Source organism: Periophthalmus magnuspinnatus, chromosome 6, assembly GCF_009829125.3.
Source record: "Periophthalmus magnuspinnatus isolate fPerMag1 chromosome 6, fPerMag1.2.pri, whole genome shotgun sequence".
Lineage (NCBI taxonomy): Eukaryota > Metazoa > Chordata > Actinopteri > Gobiiformes > Gobiidae > Periophthalmus > Periophthalmus magnuspinnatus.
The window spans coordinates 17,273,428-17,292,717 of record NC_047131.1 but is presented as its reverse complement, the minus strand read 5'-3'; the positions used below and the strand labels follow the sequence as shown (position 1 = coordinate 17,292,717).

Sequence of the window (19,290 nt, the reverse complement as noted above, 5' to 3'; positions counted from 1 at the left end):
CCTATAATGTTCGTTTTTCACAACATTGACAGATTTTCTTCCAGCGTAGTTACAAAATGGCATCACTAGAGGGTGCAGCAGGGGCAGGACTAAAATCACTTGAGTAGCTCACATGGTTAGAAGCTGCAAGAGTTTAAGATGTCTGAGGAAATATTCAAGAGATTAGCACTAGGAAAAGTGATTGACAGCTGTTATAATAATGACATCAACTAAGCCTGTTTTGTATTTCGTAAAGCATATACTGCACATAGGGAGCGTAACACAAATAGAGGTGGGGTGTTGACTGGACCGTGATCAGTAAATCAGTATATAGGCTATAATCCCAAAATAGGGTTGTCAAAAGTATCAGTACAGAGATACACACTAAAACTAGTAACAATACAAGATAGTCATTTGAAAAGTCACATTAACAGAACACATTTGGGCTTTTCTTGAATATTTTTTATAAAAGTCATCATTTAGTGTCAGACCACAAGGTAATATTAAAGAAATTAAAAATAAAAAGCACATTATATTGTGTATGTGAAATCAGCACCACAGATTAAGCCTTTTCCTTGAGTTTGAAAATGTACTAATAGAGGAATAGTGGAAAACTGGCATCATATAAGAGTCAGATGTGCATGTAGATAGCATCTGACATAGATAATAACAAGAAATAAACTACATTTTTTTACTAATTTATTTTCACAATGTAGCATAAATGCAACAATCTCTGACAGTAGATTGCACATAAATACAAAAATGCAAGCTTATATGACAGAAAAAAGGTTTCTTAATAATAAAATAAATACAAATAAAATAAAAACAGTTACATTAAAACAATGCTGATCTTGAAAGTGGAATGATTTTGACAACACTTAAATTATTATTGCACAAATTCTTAGATCTACATATAGGCTGAGTGCTACTGTGACATAACGCATAACCAGTATGGATTAAGCATTACATCTTATTGACAGCATGTTCATCATTCATTCATAAATAACGATTACATGTTATTCATTCATCTATTACAGATCTGTGCTAATGATACACTGTGGTAAATCTGGAGTCATTTTTTTACTGAAAACTAAATCTTCACAAACTGCCCATTCTAGTTATAGTTCTTGGGTTTCTTGTATTAGTTTTCTCTCAAATATTAACAGTTGATGATAATGTGAAAGCTGAACAAAATACTTTTAAACAATATATCACAAAGAAAATCGAATCGCTTATCCAAAATCCTGTAGCCTTAGACACCAATATTTATTTCATCCTTTCAGCTCGTCTTGCAATTCATCGAGAAGATACTCCCCAAAGCGCCCCCTTGTGTCCATAGTGCACCCCAGTCTGCGTGCGTTGCTCAGCAGGTCTCCTAACTGTTTGAGACGCTCCACTCGGGGGTTCAGAAGGAGGGATTGTACCATGGAGTGGGTCTGAGGGTCCCCATGGTCCCGGGACATTCTACTCAGCTCTACCAGAACCCCCACCTCCTCCCTAAGATGCAGCCCCAGGAGGTCTAAGGCAGGCAGCACGGAGCACACAGCCTCACAGTCTGGTCTCTGCAAGAAAGATTTACTCGTATTATATATGTGCTTGGCAATGGGCATGGTAATATTACAGGATGCTTCGTTGAAACATTTGATACAAGAAAACAGAAATGATAGTGGGTAGAGTTGCAGCTCTTTGACCTGTGGGTTCGGTCAGTGGCACACATACTGGTCCCCACTGAAAATGAGATGCTACATCTCAACAGGCTTACCATGAATACAATTCATTAAATACTGGATGAGAGACCACTGAGAATACTAAGTGCCGTAGTGGGGTGACAGTGCATACTGACTTTGCATACTTCCCCTGCCCTGCCTCCAGCGTCCATGCTGGTGTTTGAATGAGAGTGAGTTTGTGAGACGGAAAGTGGGAAAAAGGATGGAAATTAGCCCATGGGTATAATTTGGCATATCATATTCATTAACATGAGCAATTTACTGAATGCCTCTCCCCACTCTTCATCCCATTTCAGACTGTTCTTTCATGACATAAAAGGTTGCATCAAAGGCAAGAACTGCACAAAATTTTACACTGGGGGAGAAAATCACGCCAGTCTGAATTATTTCACCCCAATTTTCCAATACTATTGTTTTCTGCAGGTGTTATACAGGATAACTTAATAAACAAGTTGCAAAATGCCTAAAGAGGCTTTATGATACCATAGTCCAGAAATCCTTGTGTCATATTTTCAGTAGAAATTACAATAAATTATCCCCATGTTTGAGTCCTTAACAGCCCTGAAAGAGGAGTCCAGGACATTAGAGACCGTAGTGTAGTTTGACAAATGAGTGTGTGGCTCATAAAGACCTTAACAAACCCAAAAAGGAGGCTTCCTGACAGCTGAGGTGGCAGCTTTCACACCAGCTGCCTGCTATAAAGAGCTCATTACAGGTCATTAGTCCTGAGAGAGGCCTTAGGTAAACAGCTCCGAGTGGGACAGTCTACTGTTCAAAGAGCTGTAGTGTTCACACACATCACACACAGCTACTGTCTGCCACTGTATGGTCAGGGATGGTTTACACTTTAAAGTCATTTTGTTAACATGCAGGCCCAGAAACAAAACTATTATTGTTTACTCAACAGAGAGGTCATAATCTGAATTTCTCTGATCTGATTCTGATCTGATTCTGATCTGGCAAAACTGTGCAAGCAACAGTCCAGGAACTATGTATTATGTGTGTATACTCACTCATTTTCAACCAGAAATGACATTTAAGGTCCCTCTGCCAAGGCATGGGACAATATTGAAATTTTGCGTTAAGATTATTATGGCCAAAGTAAATTATCTGGAAATATACTCATACAAATGTATATTTCCTTGTTATAATTTAATAATTTAAGAATATGTGTTTAAACAGCTCTTAGATTGCTTTTTGTTATAAGTGAGAACATAAATAATCTGTAGTAACTATCGTAGATAAGTAGCTTTTTTTTTAAAAAAATCCCATATTGGTGCTTCAACAATACTTAAATTTATGGTATTTTATCTTAATGATCCTTTTTATGATACCTACCTATGGAAAATATTCTTAATGCTGTGTTTAAAATGTGCACAATGTGTCAACTTAATCTTTAAAAATTCACAAATCTTCTTGTTATCTTAATAATGGTCTGAAAAAACGCAATAAGATATTTCATCATAGCCAAGTCCAATAGCGACAAAACTATACGGGACACCCAAGCATCTAGCTACTGTGTCCCTATGAGTGACAGGGTCCATTACCACTGCCATATATCTCACGAACAGCACAGCACGCCTTTCCATGATGTGATACACACAAGCAACAACGAGGAGCCGTGTGTTATGCAATTTTAACATGATGCAGAGTCATTCCTCCATAAAGTGCATTAAAACTGCAGAACAAATGGCTCCAAGCTGTTTAATGTGCTTATACCACGGCTACAAACTGAAATGTCTCACCTGTGAATGTGAAAAGCCTGTTCACTGTCTGCAAATGTCTCAAATATCATCTATTTCTGTATTTTAAATGAAGCTAGTCCCTACACTTACCCACTGCTGAGCTGAAGTCATGGTGATGGCTGCAGAACTGAGATACAGAAAATGTTTTAACCGTTATCGGACTACTTGTGTGTTATGCAGTATTAACGCACAGCTGTTAGCCACTGGAATGTTCATTGACCATGGTATAAAGTAGTAGTAGTAGTAACCTCATCTATGTGACACACTGTGCTCATACACCTAAGTGGAGCCTCAGCCAGCTATAAGCATATCTACACAAAACTTAAATATGTTAAAATCATCAGAATATCTGATTGGGAGTAAGGATGGGTAGTTCAACAAGTTCACGGGGCGACCTATGTTTTAAAATTGAGCTGAGGGTAGGGAAGAGTTCTATGGTAAAAGTGGTAAAAAATATATATCCACATGAAACACAAATTGGTTCAAAGTTCAACATCTACTCTTTCAGCATAAATAAATAATAGTGAACTTTTTTATATACAGGTTCACAAGCTGGAATTGGATACCCAAACTTATGATCCACAAACTAACAAGAATCATATATTTAGGGCTGTATAAGGGCACTACTCGCTGAAGCTAAAAAATGCTTTCAAGATGTTTTTATTTCACATCCAGTCCAGTAATTAAATATAAACCAGATTAACAAATCTGCAATCTTATCATGTTCAACAGTCAATACATTTACATGCCCTAGTCCAATTTAAACTGATTTATCAAAATGTAAACCCAGGATTTTGAGCTGTTGTAGTTTAAATCTCAAAGATCCCGATCACTCATCTGGAGAAGCTGTTACGTACTTGGATATCTGCTGCTTGTAACGGCACAGTTCAATTACATCAGGCACAGAATAGGAGAAGCATTCAACTGCACGGGGTAAGAAACAGCCTGAAAAATATTAGACGTGTTTGGATGTTTATTCACACACTTTAGATCAGTAGAGATGACAAACTACGGCCCCACCACCACAGACTAGCATGTCTTGTTTTGTTCAGGTCCACTATGTTACTACACTATATTACTACACTATCAGAGCTTCATGTGTTTATTTGTGTTGTGGAGAGCAAATACCTCAACAAAAACATATATTATCTTATCTTTGTCTGCCAAAAGTGTGGTTATATATACGATAGCCATTTATATTAGCAATTAGAGCTGCAAAGTTTTAGTGCTAATGCTAAATTGTTAGACGCACATGAACACCTCATAACCCCTGTTTGCACGTACTCAGTTCTTTAATTTGCATTAGTGGTTCGACATGCTTTGGGGAAAAGACAATTGGAATTTGGTTGTTTAGCGCAATCTGAGTCCTCTGTGCATGTAAACATATATCAAAATAAGAACCTGTTTACGTGGATGCTGTTTTGCAGATGGATAAGGTGTTCTTCCATTGGCCCATATATGTTGATATGTTATACTATGACTTTCCCAGAAAACCCACTGGACTCAATCCAATGCATCTCACTTGCATTTAAATGTAGACTCAGTCTGAGGTCAGATCTCCTGGTGCATGTTGGTGCCATGAGTATGTCCTGTCCCATGAAATACCACAAGCATTCATATGTATAAGACTACATGGAAACTACATAGAGTTTATTTAGTGTTCCGTATCTTGAAACACAGAATTCACAAGCATTATTTTTGATAATCTTAAGAATTCTAATCACATATTTATACATTATCTTACACTATACACAGCAACCTTCCCTCATGCACATTACTCTCAGTCTCAGCCCCCCTCGTTTACATGTCACTTTTGCTCTAGGTCATGTTGCAGGAAGAAAACTCCACTTAATGCCTCCTGATGTGAGCAGAGCAACATCCAGTTTGAAGTGAGGCATAAGGAGCACACCCATACATAACACTCCCAATTTACATTTGACATTAGATTGTAAACTTTTTTTACTCATACTGAGCTAAAATATTGCCTGATTTGTCTTTGATGAATAGCACCTTTATCTTCTCTTAATCTAGTACAGATCTGCTGACTGGCCTCTGAAAGTTGGGAAAAGCGCTTACAAAGTCATTGTGGTGAATAATTAGGACGCTAAAATGTGTTTGAGGAAAGTGAGGAATAAGTTTGGACCATTACCAACAGTTTAAAGTTCAAGTTTTTAAGACATTAAAAAGCAGGTACAGTGACTTTAATATAGTAATAAGTGACTCAATGGTTCGAACCTTCGCCCACTAACTCGAAGGTTGGTTATTCGATTCCAGCTCAGACCAAGTGCACTTGTGTCATTGACCAATTGTGCAGATTGGCAGCCATCCATCAGTCTGTCCCTAGGTAGGTCTGGCTAAAGAAGTGTGGAGTAGAGATGGTCAGATCAATTGAAAGCTAGATCTTTTTTTTTAAGACACTGATTACCAACTATTTCATTTTAACAAAAATGTTGCAAAAAGAGTGGATTAAAAATGGCGATATATATTATAAGCTTCCAAATAAGGGTAGAAAGTAATATTTCTGCAATAAACTTTATAGTAATTTAACATTTGCCTGATAAAACTTCAACTTATACATTTAAAGACATGTTTTTAACACATTTCATTTGGACATATGGACATATTATCAGGACACAACAAAAAATGTGAGTGAAATATAAAATAAAATAACTACAGTGTTTTTTATGAAGCATCGACATAAATTAAAAACTATATTACAGAGGGTAACCCACACTATGGATAACAAGGTGCCCCAAAGTGCTGCTGACTGGTGGGGCCACAGTCCTCAACCGATTCTTTGCGTCTCATAAAATGCTGTCTCGCCAACGCCACCTCCGCTCAGCGCTCCTCACACCTCCACCCGCTCACGTCCTTCACATCTGGTAACCCCATCAGTGCCCGTGCCCCCCTGCCACCACATTAATCCCGAGAATTTTCCGGAACTCAGGGAGGAAATGTACACCCTCACCGGCTCTGGGCCAGGTTTTGGGATGAGGTCGGGTGGAAGGATGGGGGGGCAAGACTCCTGTGGCATCCTCCCCCTCCCTTCACCTATTTCAGCCATCCCAAACGGAACCCCAAATGCAACCGTTGCCGTTATGGATGGAAAAAAGTAGAAGATATGACACCTGCTTTGACACAATGAATAATAGCAGGAGGTCAGATGGATCCTACAGTATTGGGGGATAAAGTAAGTAAAAAGAGAAGACAGTTACAGACCAGAGCTTCACAGTTGAACAGATAATGTTCTCATCATAAATCTACTTTCCAAAATGGATCCACAAATCAGCTCTTCATCCTGGTTCATCTAAAACACTATCCAGGAACTCTCCAAGGTGGAATTTAACACTTTTCACCCCAAAAGGAGCTAGGAGCTAATGCTGCATGCTCTTGACCATAACCTCTGGGTGAACTTGATATAATATACAAGCTAAAATTAGCATTTGCAGTTATCATCAGTATTATTTGGAAATTTTAAATGAAAATGAAAGTAGTTAACACAGACTGACACATTCACCACATTCTCGCTATAATGTCCCAATAGTGTATAGGGCAGCACAACAATGACTTTAAACCTAGACAATAGCTTGGTAATATAAAGTCCTGTAAACAACAAAATGCCTTGTTTTATGTACAAAAGCTGATAACCATGTAATTTAGACCTCTCCAAACATTTTCTAAAATGTATAAAACCTACAACACAACAACAGAATGCACAAGAGGAGTCGTTCTCAAACTGGGACACATGTGGTGATTGTGAGATTGTTCTGGTGATATGCAGACCTCTGTTAATTTCTGGTGTTAATTTAGAGTGAATTCATTTTATTAATAATCTCTTCCTTTGGGTTAGTGCTTGTTTGCAACTTCTGTATGAATGGTGTACTCTTATTTTGGATTTAGTCCTAATTTAAATCTGGTATAGTCCTGTTATAGGCCTGGTTTAGATCTGGTGGTACTCAGAAGGATAAATATTTTCTAGAAAAGTTTGAGAGCTTCTGCCACTCAACCGCAGTACCCATGATATTCCCAGGAGTCTACCAACTACTAACCAGGCCCAATCCTGCTTAGCTTCCGAGATCAGACTAGATCAAGTATTCTATATAAAAGTCTATATCAATAAAAAAAAACAATAAAACACTTATGTCTCTATTTAGCTCCAATGTCATCATCATTTAGTTGTGGGTGCTTACCTGTATGTCCGGGCCACAGTAGGTGCCCCCTCTCTGGGACAGGTACCGCAGCAGTTCCTGGGCCTCCTCCTGTTGCCGTTGCACCATGTGATGGAAGAAAAGAGCCAAGTGAGGGAGAGCAAGGTCGTCTCGCTCAAATGCACTGGCCTGAAACAACAGTATACACAATGTAATTAATGATAAATGCTCTAATTTGGATAGAGTTTATTTACCTGAAATTGACTTCTTAAATGCACAGTAGAACACCACACTTACAAGGAGAAATAACAGGACTGACTGCTCTTACTGTCTCATACATCTGTTGGCACTGTAATGGAGGGAGGGTGTCGTAAATTGTATAAAGTTAGGCTGATCAGAAAAGGAAGCAGCAGCATCTAGAAGTCATACTTAAAGGTGTACTGTGTAACTTTTATGGTGTCAGGATAGCCACCTGCTGGTCTCCATGGAAATATTGTCTTGTATGGATTCTAGGATGTTCCACAGTGTGGCTTTAAACATCTCGAATTTATTCAGTTACAGGTGTTGTTAGCTAAACTGTTTGGGTTTTTTAAATTGGTGCCATCTTCTACTTTTCCTTGGACAAAGACAAGTTTAAAGTCATAATGTGGAAGATTCAAGGCAAAGCAACATCTTCATGGAGACAAGAAAGCGGCAGACTCTCCACCAGAAAACTTGCATAGTGCATAATTATAACCCGTTTAAGCATGAGGCTGAAACGTTCACGTTTTCTTGATTCCTTTTGTACTGCAGTATCATGCATTGCTCTTGAAATGGCAAAATACACATCTATTACGCATCCATTACGCATCCATTACGCATGCAATAGGCGCGCTAATCTGGCTATTACGCATATTTAATTAGAGGTAACACCATCAGTTTGCACATTGTTTCACGCACACACATTTATGCATGTTGGAGGTGTGTCTTACCACAGCTTGCAGCTTGTAGGCGCCGTGGAAGAGCAGACTGCTGACCCCGCACAGAGCCTCCTCCACCGCGGCCTGCAGAGTGAGCACACCCCGGCCCCTCGAGCTCCGGTGAGATGCGCACCGCGGTAGGCTGCTCTTGAACCGCTTCTCCGCTGGTTCAGCCATGTCCAGCACAAACTGTCACTTCTATAGGTAAATTCAGTGCAGAAAAATAATACAGCGCTTTGGCGGGTTCATAATAAGTGCGTCGCTCTGCTCCGACCTGTAGCGTCCACTCTGAGTAAATTTAGCCCGTGGGGATTATCTGTTTCCCGGTCAGCTGCTCAAGTTCATCCGGGCTGTTCGAGAGCTGAGCTGTGACCACTACTGCTACTGTCAACAACAAAAGTTATGTAAGACAAAGGAGGGGGATAACTGCGCAGTGCCGCTTGTTTGGCATTGTAAGTGCTGCTAAATGCGTGTATTATTATCTTATATAAACCTATTGCATTTGCCTAATATAAAAAATCCTGCCAAATGTTTAGTCTAAAGTTCAGCCTGCCATCTCTCCATCAATCATAGGCACACATTTATGTGACATGATTGGCTAAGGCTGGGCAAGTAATCGAATTTTAATCGATATTAAGATGCAGGTCTAATCAGCTTGTGTCTTTTATTCGCAGGTACATGAATCCTGTCTGTGAACGTTAAATGCGCCAATTTTATTTTATTATTATTATTATTATTATTATTATTATTATTATTATTATTATTATTATTATTTAAATAATAAATAAAATTAAATATTGAGATCAGTCTCAGGGGTGTTCAAAAATAACACATTTTGTGTTGTTTTCAACGTGTGTGTTTATGTCTAAATTTACAAATGTTTATTCTGATTATTTCTATTAGCAATTCTATCTATCTAGCAATTAGACACATTTAATTTAACAAAAATCTGCATTTTAACAATATTAATTTTAGCTGCCCCCCCATCTCTTTTCAGTATTATTGGCCTATAGAATGTTGAAACCAGCACTGTGAAGAGGCTGCTGTCCTAATATGCTGACGTCACTAATTTCTCTCCTGTGGAGATGACCCCCTCTTGTTCCTGTGCTCTCCTCTTTCAGGCTGGCTCCTCTGGTGGCTGAGTGACAGGTCAGCTGGTGCAGCAGGAGGGTGAGAGAGCCACCCCTCTTCACAGGGTCAGTGGGACTTGTACCCTGGACATGACCCCAAGTGACCCCCCGACACTATGGTACCCATCTTGACCCGACCGCACCGAGCTTGAACTGATTGCTGTCCCCCAGGAGGATACCAGGCGGGCATGTGATGGTCCGGATGTACAGAAAATGTAAATGGACTTGCTACATTGACCCTGATTATCCACAGCTCATCCACGGATAATCTGCTCAGAGGTGAGGGCTCCACCAACACTGGGGGTCTAGAAAGGCAGGCATAACTTGCAGCCATAATTGTGAATATTCAAGTCAAAATAAAAAATACTAGATGTTTATGGGCATGTCCCACCGGGAGGAGGCCCCAGGGAAGACCCAGGACACGCTGGAGGGACTATGTCTCTCGGCTGGCCTGGGAACGCCTTGGGGTCCCACCGGAGGAGCTGGAGGACGTGTCCGGGGTGAGGGAAGTCTGGGAGTCCCTGCTTAGACTGCTGCCCCCGCGACCCGGCCCCGGATAAGCGGAAGAAAATGGATGGATGGATGGATAGATGTTTATGACTCTTTGTGTGGCTCTGACTGTGGTTTTTGTGGACAATATATAAATGTAATATTGCTTACTTTCTTACAATGGTGTAAAACTTTCTTTTTTCCATGCAGCAGTGGCCATGTATCACCCCACCCTGGGTATTATAAACCACTGATGCAATCACATTGTTTGACTTCCTGATGTGCTCAAATTGTTCAATTGTGCTTTAAATTTCTTATCTATAGAATGTTAACTCCCACTGCTCGAGTAATATAAAATATTGGTGCAAGCTCACCTTCTTCAGAATAGAATAGAATAGAATGGAATGCATTTATTGTCACTATACACATGTACAACACCATACACACGCACAGCGAGATTAAAAACAACTCACCCTCCAATACAGACAGACATGGGACACTACAACACATTATAACTAAGATAGCTAGTGCCAGACAATAAAACATTTAAAACATTTAAAACACCCCAGACTACAACTCTCAACAAAATTTACAAGTAAATACTGCAGAGTCACATACTGCACTGAACATGCATTGCACTATATCAGCTATTGCACTGATAAATATTGCACTGTGTTAAATATTGCACTACATTAAATATTGCACTGTATAAGATATTGCACTGGGACTATCTACAAAGACATAACACATGTACAGGACTACCGTTGTCCATATATAAGACTATGACTAATGTATCATTTAGTTTTTTAATCCTTACAAACTATTATTTTCCCTCTGCTTAGCTGATTTTACATTCTTTGAAATCAACTGTCAGACTGACTTTAGAATAAATCTGTGACAATCTGATTCTTACTAAGAGTAAATTATGTCAAGTCAACTTTGGGCCTTAGGTAGGGATCTCCCTGACTGCTAGTCACGCTTTTGGGCGTGACAAAGGTCTAGCAAGAAGCACCCAAAGGTGTAACGTAGGCACCACAAGGCACAGAACAGGAGCATCAACACATATCAACAATGGCACAACAATGAGCTCTTCCTCTTTATTGATGCACACCCCTTGGGTCAAGATAAAGTGCATTACATTTGCAGTGTATAATGCAACTAGCACTAGCAAACTCCAATGCATTAAATAAAGAGAGGTTAAAATGCGGCATAGAAACTCCCCTGTTCTGACTTCAGTGACTGTGCGGGGGCATAACTCGCACCGCTCGACACGAGCCGATCCCAGCTCCCAACTGTTGCACACCCATTTGGAAGGTAGTACGCTATATTCAGTGGAAACACTCAGGGTCTGCACTGTTGCACTCATACCGGCCCTATGGAAACGAGGCTATAGAGCCATGGGCAGATAGCCACTTTTTTAAACTCTTCAACTCTGATTCTTTAGAGTGAATTAACAAAATGTCTGAGAAGAAGTCATGTACTCACCCTAAGTGAAAGTCACTGTACAGTTTTGTGCATTATTCATACAGTCTACGCATGGTGATGGTAAGCTTCTACACAGCTGCCATGGGGTAGACTGACAAGTGAAACCATTGGCCCCTCCAACCACCACCAATCCCTTACTATCACACCACATTCGATTTTCTTATTAACTTGGTTATCTTTTGAATAGCTAGATTCATCCCAGTTTCCTTGCTGTGGACAAATGAAAGTTCTATCTTTTCTTAAGTCTAACTTCAGTGTTCATCTTCAATTATCACAATTAAAGTTTTTGTATATGCTGGATCATGCAATCAGTATAGCCTTAAGTTTTCCAAATCTTGCTATGTAAGCTGTAACTCCTCTCTAGAAGACAGTGGCAGGACAGGCCCGTGTGATGGATGAGGCTGCACACACTCATAAAGCACTTAATAAACCCCAAACTAGTGGGGTTTTGACAGCGGAGGTGGGAGTTTTCACACCTGCTGGCTGCTGTAAAGTGGCTTTGTCCGGGTGGGGGGCAGATGAGCAGGGCAGTAGTGATTTAGGAGCAACAGATATGGCATGGTCGGCTATGTTAGTGGACACCGGCTCCTCACCATGTTTCACTCAATTACATGGAAACAATGCGCTGCAGTGTGCTGTGAACAGCACATTTAAAATGTGTCTTACACATGTGGTCCCTTTAATGGCAGGGAGGTGTCATATGTATTTTTAATTAACATTTAAATTTACAAGAACATTACACTAACATATCTGTGTAATCCCTCAGTCGTCCAGCTATGATCCATAGTAAAAGAAAAAATTCAATTCTGTCACCTGCACAAAAATGTTTGAGTGAAGACGCTTCGCTGCTCATCCAAGTCACTTCTTCAGTTCTGGTTAGACTGCTGGTGGACGCTGCCTTATATTTATCTGAAGGGAGGAGCTAACTACACTGAAACCAACACACTTGATGTCACAGTTTCTGTTTGTTAGTTAGGACTGTTGAGTTACCTTAAGTGTGAACTGTGCCTCAGTCATATTTTGCATAATCATTCGGGCCTCTAGTGGCTGCTCTCCCACCTATTACCATACTGGCCGTCTCTATTGTTTTCCTTGTTTAGGTTTAGGTCTGAGGATGGACTTATAAATAGGAGATAAACGATGTCTAAGGCCCCCATTCATGTTCAAAGATGGATTGTCTTTCCTATCAAAAATTGCCATTTTAACTCTCCTCTGAAATAATTTCTTTTCTTTGGCTAAGATTGATGAGCGAGAGAGTGGTTAGTGGCTTCGAGATGGAGATTTATGACAGACTGGAGTCCTGAGGAGCTCTTGTGACAGTGTTGATATATTATTTTATGGAGTGACTGTTGTTTCTCCAATATAACGCTCGCTGCAGTCTTCATTGCACTGAATGGAGACCATACTGTATTGCTTTGTTTGTGGCTGTTTGTGGTTGTGCCACAAACAACTTTGCGTACCGTAAACTTCGGACTATTGAGCACATCTGAATATACCAGCTAAATTTGAAAAGAAAATTAATTAAGAAAATTAATTTTAGACATAAGTCCCACTTGAATATAAGCCACAGGTTTTTAAATTAAGACACGCTTATTTCAAACTGTTCCTGACAATCAGCAGTATGGCACCAACACTCCATCAACACAGGATGAACATAGCTGCATATTTATAAAATAAAACAGCACCAACAGAGGCCATCTGCTTTTATTTCCTCTGAAAGCTTTTGTCATCTTTTTACACTAAGTTCTTCCTGCTGCCGGCTCCAACATTGCACCATCAATTCATTAATGCCAAACTTACGTGCAGTGGTTCTATTTCCTTCTTTGATGGCAAGATCCTTTGCCTTTAACTTAAAAGCTGCATCATATTCATTTGTTTGTGTGTTTTCCATGATGAGGGTGTGTGTATGGTGCGGAAAATTATATTTCAAAATCAAAACTAGTGTATTCTTCAGTGCATAATCTTTCCCCATGTTTGTCTCACTGCTAGAGGGTGCCCCTAGCCGCACCATTGAATAGGCTGTATGGTTCAAAGCATGGGGAAAAAATAGTGGCTTATTGTCCGAAATTTAGTTCTAATGTGTAGTTGTAAAGCTGTGTTGATAGTATGTTTGCTTAATGCACAAAGAACACCATGCGTTTTGTCCTCATGTTTTTTTCATTTGGCATTGATTGCATAAGGCATAAAGTTGCCTTGTTTGTTAATCAGAGCTACAGAACATGCTTTAGTTGAGGCTTATTGTGTTGACCTGACACACCCACACCTGCTTTACTTCTTCTCACTGAGTCATCCAGTCAATCCGAACCTGCAGGTTGACTGTGGATTCCGCGGGTTACAGGTCGCTCATCACTAATGTCCAGGGTGACGATGGTCAGTGTCCTGGGACAAACAGATTTTGAAGAGATGGAGGGGCAGTAGATCACCTTCTCAGTGGAATGCTGCAGTCTTTGTCTGTTCCTGGCAGTGGCCCCAGCGTACCACACTGTGATAGAGGAGAGGAGGATGGACCATGAAGAAACGGAAAGAGTCCACAGTGGTGATGGGGGTGTCAGTCAGGGCCAGGTGGGGCTGGGACTTTCCTGAAGTTATCATCTCCGCTGCCTTCACCCAGTCCACCTCGCTCTAAGCAGACTCATTGCATATTCAAGATGAGCCCAATGAACGTGATAAATCATCCACAAATTTGATAAATTTTAGATACTCGTGGCTGGAGGTGCGGCAGTTTACTGTGTACTCTATGGAGAGAAGAGCAGGGGAGAAAGTACACTGCCCTGTGGGATACCTCTGCTGATAGTCTGATTGTGCAAGACATTCTTCTCTAGCTGCATGTATTGTCCCTGGTCTATCAGGAAGTCAGTTTTTCCCCTGCAGGTAAAGTCGGGCAGAGCTGGAAGAGAATTATAGCCAAAGCTAATGATTATCAGAAGTTCATTACACATTTTTAGCTAACTACACAGATGAGTTGTACAATAGCCCTCCTTCCTAGTTTGAGCGAACAACCCACAGCAAAGATTCTTTGACTTGGCAGCTTCCCCACATGAATGACCCAAACCCGCCTTGTCCAGAAGATCCCTGTGGACCACAGGTTGTGCGTGTCTCGGGGAAGGCCTTCTCTCATTTAGGATTCTTGTCTCTCATCACGCCACTGTTCAAATGGGGAGCTCATGTCTGGACTCATGTCTTCATGCTCCGGGCAGCTGTCCCACTAAACTCAACAAAATCACATCTTAGGCTCTCAGGAACAACAAGCTTACAACACTTCTATTAGGGGTAGGCGATAATGACCAAATAAAATTTTTTACTATACCAGTTACACTAATCAGACAATATTATGGCAATCAGAAATGTTCTGAAATGTGGAGTTTCAAGTATCACAGAAAAAAAAAATGAATTGAAATGAAAAAATAATTCCAGGTGCTTAAATATAAACTTTAATTTTCTTTTCATCTTATCTGGCTAATTTAGGGTAGCATTTACACTCTAGTATTACAAAAACAGATATCTCAATTTTGAAAAATTCACATAAACATTTTGTCTTTTTGTTGCTTTCTTCTTCAGGCTTTATTAATAACTTTGAGCAGGTTTTATTAAGGTAGGGTGGAACAATATTTTGTGGTTAAATTCATTTGACACATTGGCATATACATAATAAACCACAAGCATCTAATTACTTTTTTAATGGATCTTAGCTGTTTTTGCAAATAAATGCAATATATATTTTTCTATTAACCAGGAAGAACTTTTCTACTGGTAATACTACTACTACTTTCCTCCCCGCCTGGCCCTCCTCCTTGCCTGGCTCTCATCCTCCTCGCTCTCCTCCGTCTGATTTTTCCTGTTGTTTTGTTTTTGTGTGTGGGCAGCACGGTGGCTGAGTGGCAACACTCATGCCTCACAGCAAGAGGGTTTGGTTCAATCCCCGAGTCGCCCAGGCCTTTCTGTGTGGAGTTTTTCATGTTTCTCCCCGTGTCTGGATGGGTTTCCTCCGGGTACTCCGGTTTCCCCCATCAACTAAAACATGAACGCCCTTCGAGACAACTGTTGTTGTGATTTTGGGCGTTACAAAAATAAATTAATTGAACTGAATTGAAAATACTACCACCACTTATAAGACTATAGGTAATGTAGGCTGTGACTCCACACACTATGGTAGAGTACATCTCTTTAGCTGGCTCTGACTAGTGCTTTGGTTCTCAGCTGTTGCAGGGATCAGCTCGGAGGTGACAGCTGTGTGAATCCTCATTGGACACAGTGGTAATGGCGGCAGGACGGGACAGTTAAACACTCCGGAGCATGGCCCAGGACATTGCTCTGCTGCTCGGCTGTCCCAAACCACAACACCCCTTCCTCCAGTGTACAATCACTACACTGCCATCGTCAGTGGTGGGTAAAGTGTCTTGATTATCATTAATTCAAAGTAGTAGTAATGTTGGTGCACTGTTAGCATGTTATTAGTTGGTAGGATTACCATAAAGACAAAACTCCGGTCTGGCCTGTGAGTGTTGAGAAAAGCATTTGCTAACAGTTTAAAATGAATTATTGTGGTTTTTCATGTTTTTAAGACAAACCATTTTTTAATATCTTCCACCCCTATGTAGTACATTTTGCTGTGCATAGTACATTTACTTTTGCACACTTGCAAACTTTTTATAACATGTTTGGAATGTCACTTTTAAGAACCATAGGATGCACCACTAGAGTCTGAGTTTGTCCGGCCAAGCTTTTGATGCCTCTGATCCAGACACAGTCATTACCCAGAGTGCTTTGTGGTATGCCCCTTCCTCATTAAAGGGACAAATATAGATCTAGCGAGGAGTCCGGGGGGGCTGATGGGGTACAAGTGCATGCCTTAGTCTGATGTGGCAGAAATTAAACAATGATGAATGATGATGCTTTGAGGAGAGGGGATAGAAACAGGACTATTTTAGGCAATGGCAAAGAAACGCATTCTCTCCACACACACACGATCACTCTGAGGACTGTCAGCCATGTTGGCTCAAGCTATGAACAAATTACTTTGAAAACTGGATATAGTAGATCACTGAAGGCTTCTAGGTTAAGTTGGTTTCCTTGAAGAAGTTGTTGATATGTAACATAATATTATAAAGCTAGAAAATGCCAGCACCAAAACAAGTATTAATTAACTACTAATGAGCTAAGTCACTTCCCCTTCAGACTGCTTGTAACAAAATCTACGCCATACTGTGGAATATTTCACACAAAGTAGTAACATCAGAGACAAGCAGGTGGCAGACCCTCCACCAGAGAAGTTACATAGTGTAACTTTAAGGTTTAAAGACCAGGATGTTGCATGTTATCCCAGTATTGTATGGATGTTTGTCACCCAGCTCATGTTAAACTATTACATAGATATTGTCATGGAACAACAGTGGTTTAGATGATAAAGTGGTTACCGAAGAATTCCAATAGAGTCTGCTGTTGTGTCCTTGGGCAAAACACTTCACCTACCTGGCCTAAGTGAGGCTTTTGACATATAGAACTGCAAACAGCATGTAATGAAGGTCACCAGATATGGTCCTACCTCATTTTCCAAAATGCTACATAAATGCATATTCTTACTGATTGCTTTACTAGCTGTTGCATTGTAAGAATAGTGACAGTGACCCAGATATGTGTATCTCCTAAACCACTGCCAAGAGGATGCACAGACTGTAAACCTATAACCCCAGACCCACTTACAATCCTTGTGTTGTGTAAGCTTCACCATGTATCATAATATATGGACATTTATTTAATGAGTTCAGATGAATATTGTTGCTATGTAACCGCAACTCCATTTTCTAACATGGAGAAAGTTTTTTGTTTTTTTAGTGTGACCAACTTGCTTCCCATACTGTAAAGTTTGTTCACGAATCATTTTAGCAAGATATCGATTTTATCTGATCAGGACTGATTTGTGATATTATATTCATACAGTGGTTATCTTGGTCAAGAATAAGTTAAATTGTTGCATTAGTTACTACTAAAATGAGAACATTATAGTTCTTCATTAAAACGGGCTATAATATATTGTCGTATATTATTTATAAAAAAATATGAAGGGAACTAGAATAGATCTAAAATACCAGTGTAATGTTATTTAACCAGGAAAGTCCCACTGAGATTAGGAGTCTCGTCTCATTTTCAGGGGAGAGCTGGCTCCACAGGGGACCCTGTTGCTAAATGCAAACTCAACACATAAAGGTCCTTGCCTATCCTTGCTGTGAGACGTGAGTGCTAAGCACAGCTCCAACCATATAGACTGACAAAATACAGAACTAAGTCATTTATTTCTCGGTATTGCTACTCCAGATTTATCTGAAGTAAAAATAGAAGTATGAAAATGTTAATTACTGCTGAGATTAATGTTTCATCAAGCCACTGACAGCAAAGCTTTGTGGGATTGCTGAACTGTTCCAAGTTTTGGCAGTGCTTGGTATCTCCCATAAAAGCCAATACTTAACACTGCAAATGATGTGCCTCCCATACTTTATATGAACCAAAGAAGACAAGTAAAGGACTATGAAGCAAAGTGTGTCCAAGCTTACCATGGGCTTGTATGGACTATAAATAGGAGTATAACTAAATATTTATCAGAGCTCTGTGCATCTCTGAGCTGAGGCAGTGACAACAGAGGATTGTGGGAAAGCTGAAGAGGAGCTCAGAGTTTTGGCAGAGGTAAGGATGTGCCATTTAAAGGCCCGTGTGTAATTCCATGAGATCAGAACTGAAACTGAAGCAGGTTTAAACAGACAGACGTCATGGACACCCGGTGTGATGGGATTTATGGTTTTGTGGGGACAGGCCTATGTTACAACTGTCACGTAGTGACACTTATGCTTCAAAATAATGTATATAATGTGTAGAGGGCTGCACTAATGCAAAAAGGCACTGTAGGACTAACCTGACTCGTGCCAGATTGATATGTACAGCACTCTGAAAGGAGTTCTGCACATTATCAGTCTGGCATGGTTCTCGATGAACTGGTCGAAGTGGCACAACAATTGGCTTGTTAAATCCAGTTGAGAGAGAAGCACAGACTCCACAAATGCACAGCGTTTAGTCTGCATGTATTTCAAAACCAAATAGCCTGTGTTTTTGCTGAAATAGGCTGAAGTACATCTGTGGGCGTCGCTGTGTTTGTTTTGGTTCACTTGGGCTATTCACTTCTGGCTCTATCCATTCATATTGTTTTATATATAATACCAAGATTTTTTTTTTTTTTTTTTATCAATTTAAAATTTTTAAATAGCATTTTGCAATTTATTTTTCAAATGTTTAAAAAATCTTCATACATATAAGCATATGGACATTTTAAATATTAGGTACAATACAATCATAAGGTACTATACAATGCCAGAAAGTTGTTTTTCATGTGGTGAAATATGAATCTTGCCCAACTGTGTTAGTTTCAGACCTACAACTCACTGGTGACATTGTAGAGTCGTACTTAGGGTAAAAACAGCACATGTAATCCATTACTCATGACTCCAGTTTAAACAGTGTAAAGCAGTGCGTAAGCTAATATTTGCAGAGTGCTGAACACATGGGACCAGTTCTGGTGTTGTTGTTTTTGTAGGTGGGTATGGCCCTGTAAACCTCCTTGAAGACAAACACTTAACATGCAC

General features: G+C 40.0%; 1 protein-coding gene and 1 long non-coding RNA gene across 2 annotated transcripts; one reads left to right on the top strand and one right to left on the bottom strand.

Moving 5' to 3' along the window:
* Nucleotides 1-792: 792 nt before the first annotated feature.
* On the bottom strand, nt 793-8,953 carry zgc:172145 (Ferritin light chain, oocyte isoform-like). Its single transcript, XM_033967972.2, has 3 exons — nt 8,571-8,953; nt 7,642-7,788; nt 793-1,541 (listed from the first exon to the last, which is right to left on the bottom strand). The coding sequence occupies exons 1-3, from the start codon at nt 8,733-8,735 to the stop codon at nt 1,251-1,253; spliced, it is 603 nt and encodes a 200-aa protein (XP_033823863.1). The 5' UTR covers nt 8,736-8,953; the 3' UTR covers nt 793-1,250.
* On the top strand, nt 8,907-15,939 carry LOC129456342 (uncharacterized). Its single transcript, XR_008648721.1, has 3 exons — nt 8,907-8,957; nt 9,680-9,967; nt 15,860-15,939. It is a non-coding gene; the product is annotated as an uncharacterized LOC129456342 (long non-coding RNA).
* The last annotated feature ends 3,351 nt before the right edge of the window (nt 15,940-19,290 follow it).

Bases quoted from the DNA above. Each gene is read 5' to 3' on its own strand.
- zgc:172145 (XM_033967972.2), bottom strand. From the start codon at position 8,735: ATGGCTGAACCAGCGGAGAAGCGGTTCAAGAGCAGCCTACCGCGGTGC. The intron at 7,789-8,570 runs GTAAGACACACC...CTGTTGTTTCAG, and splicing joins CCTACAAGCTGCAAGCTGTG to GCCAGTGCATTTGAGCGAGA. The intron at 1,542-7,641 runs GTAAGCACCCAC...TCTTTCTTGCAG, and splicing joins ACTGTGGCCCGGACATACAG to AGACCAGACTGTGAGGCTGT.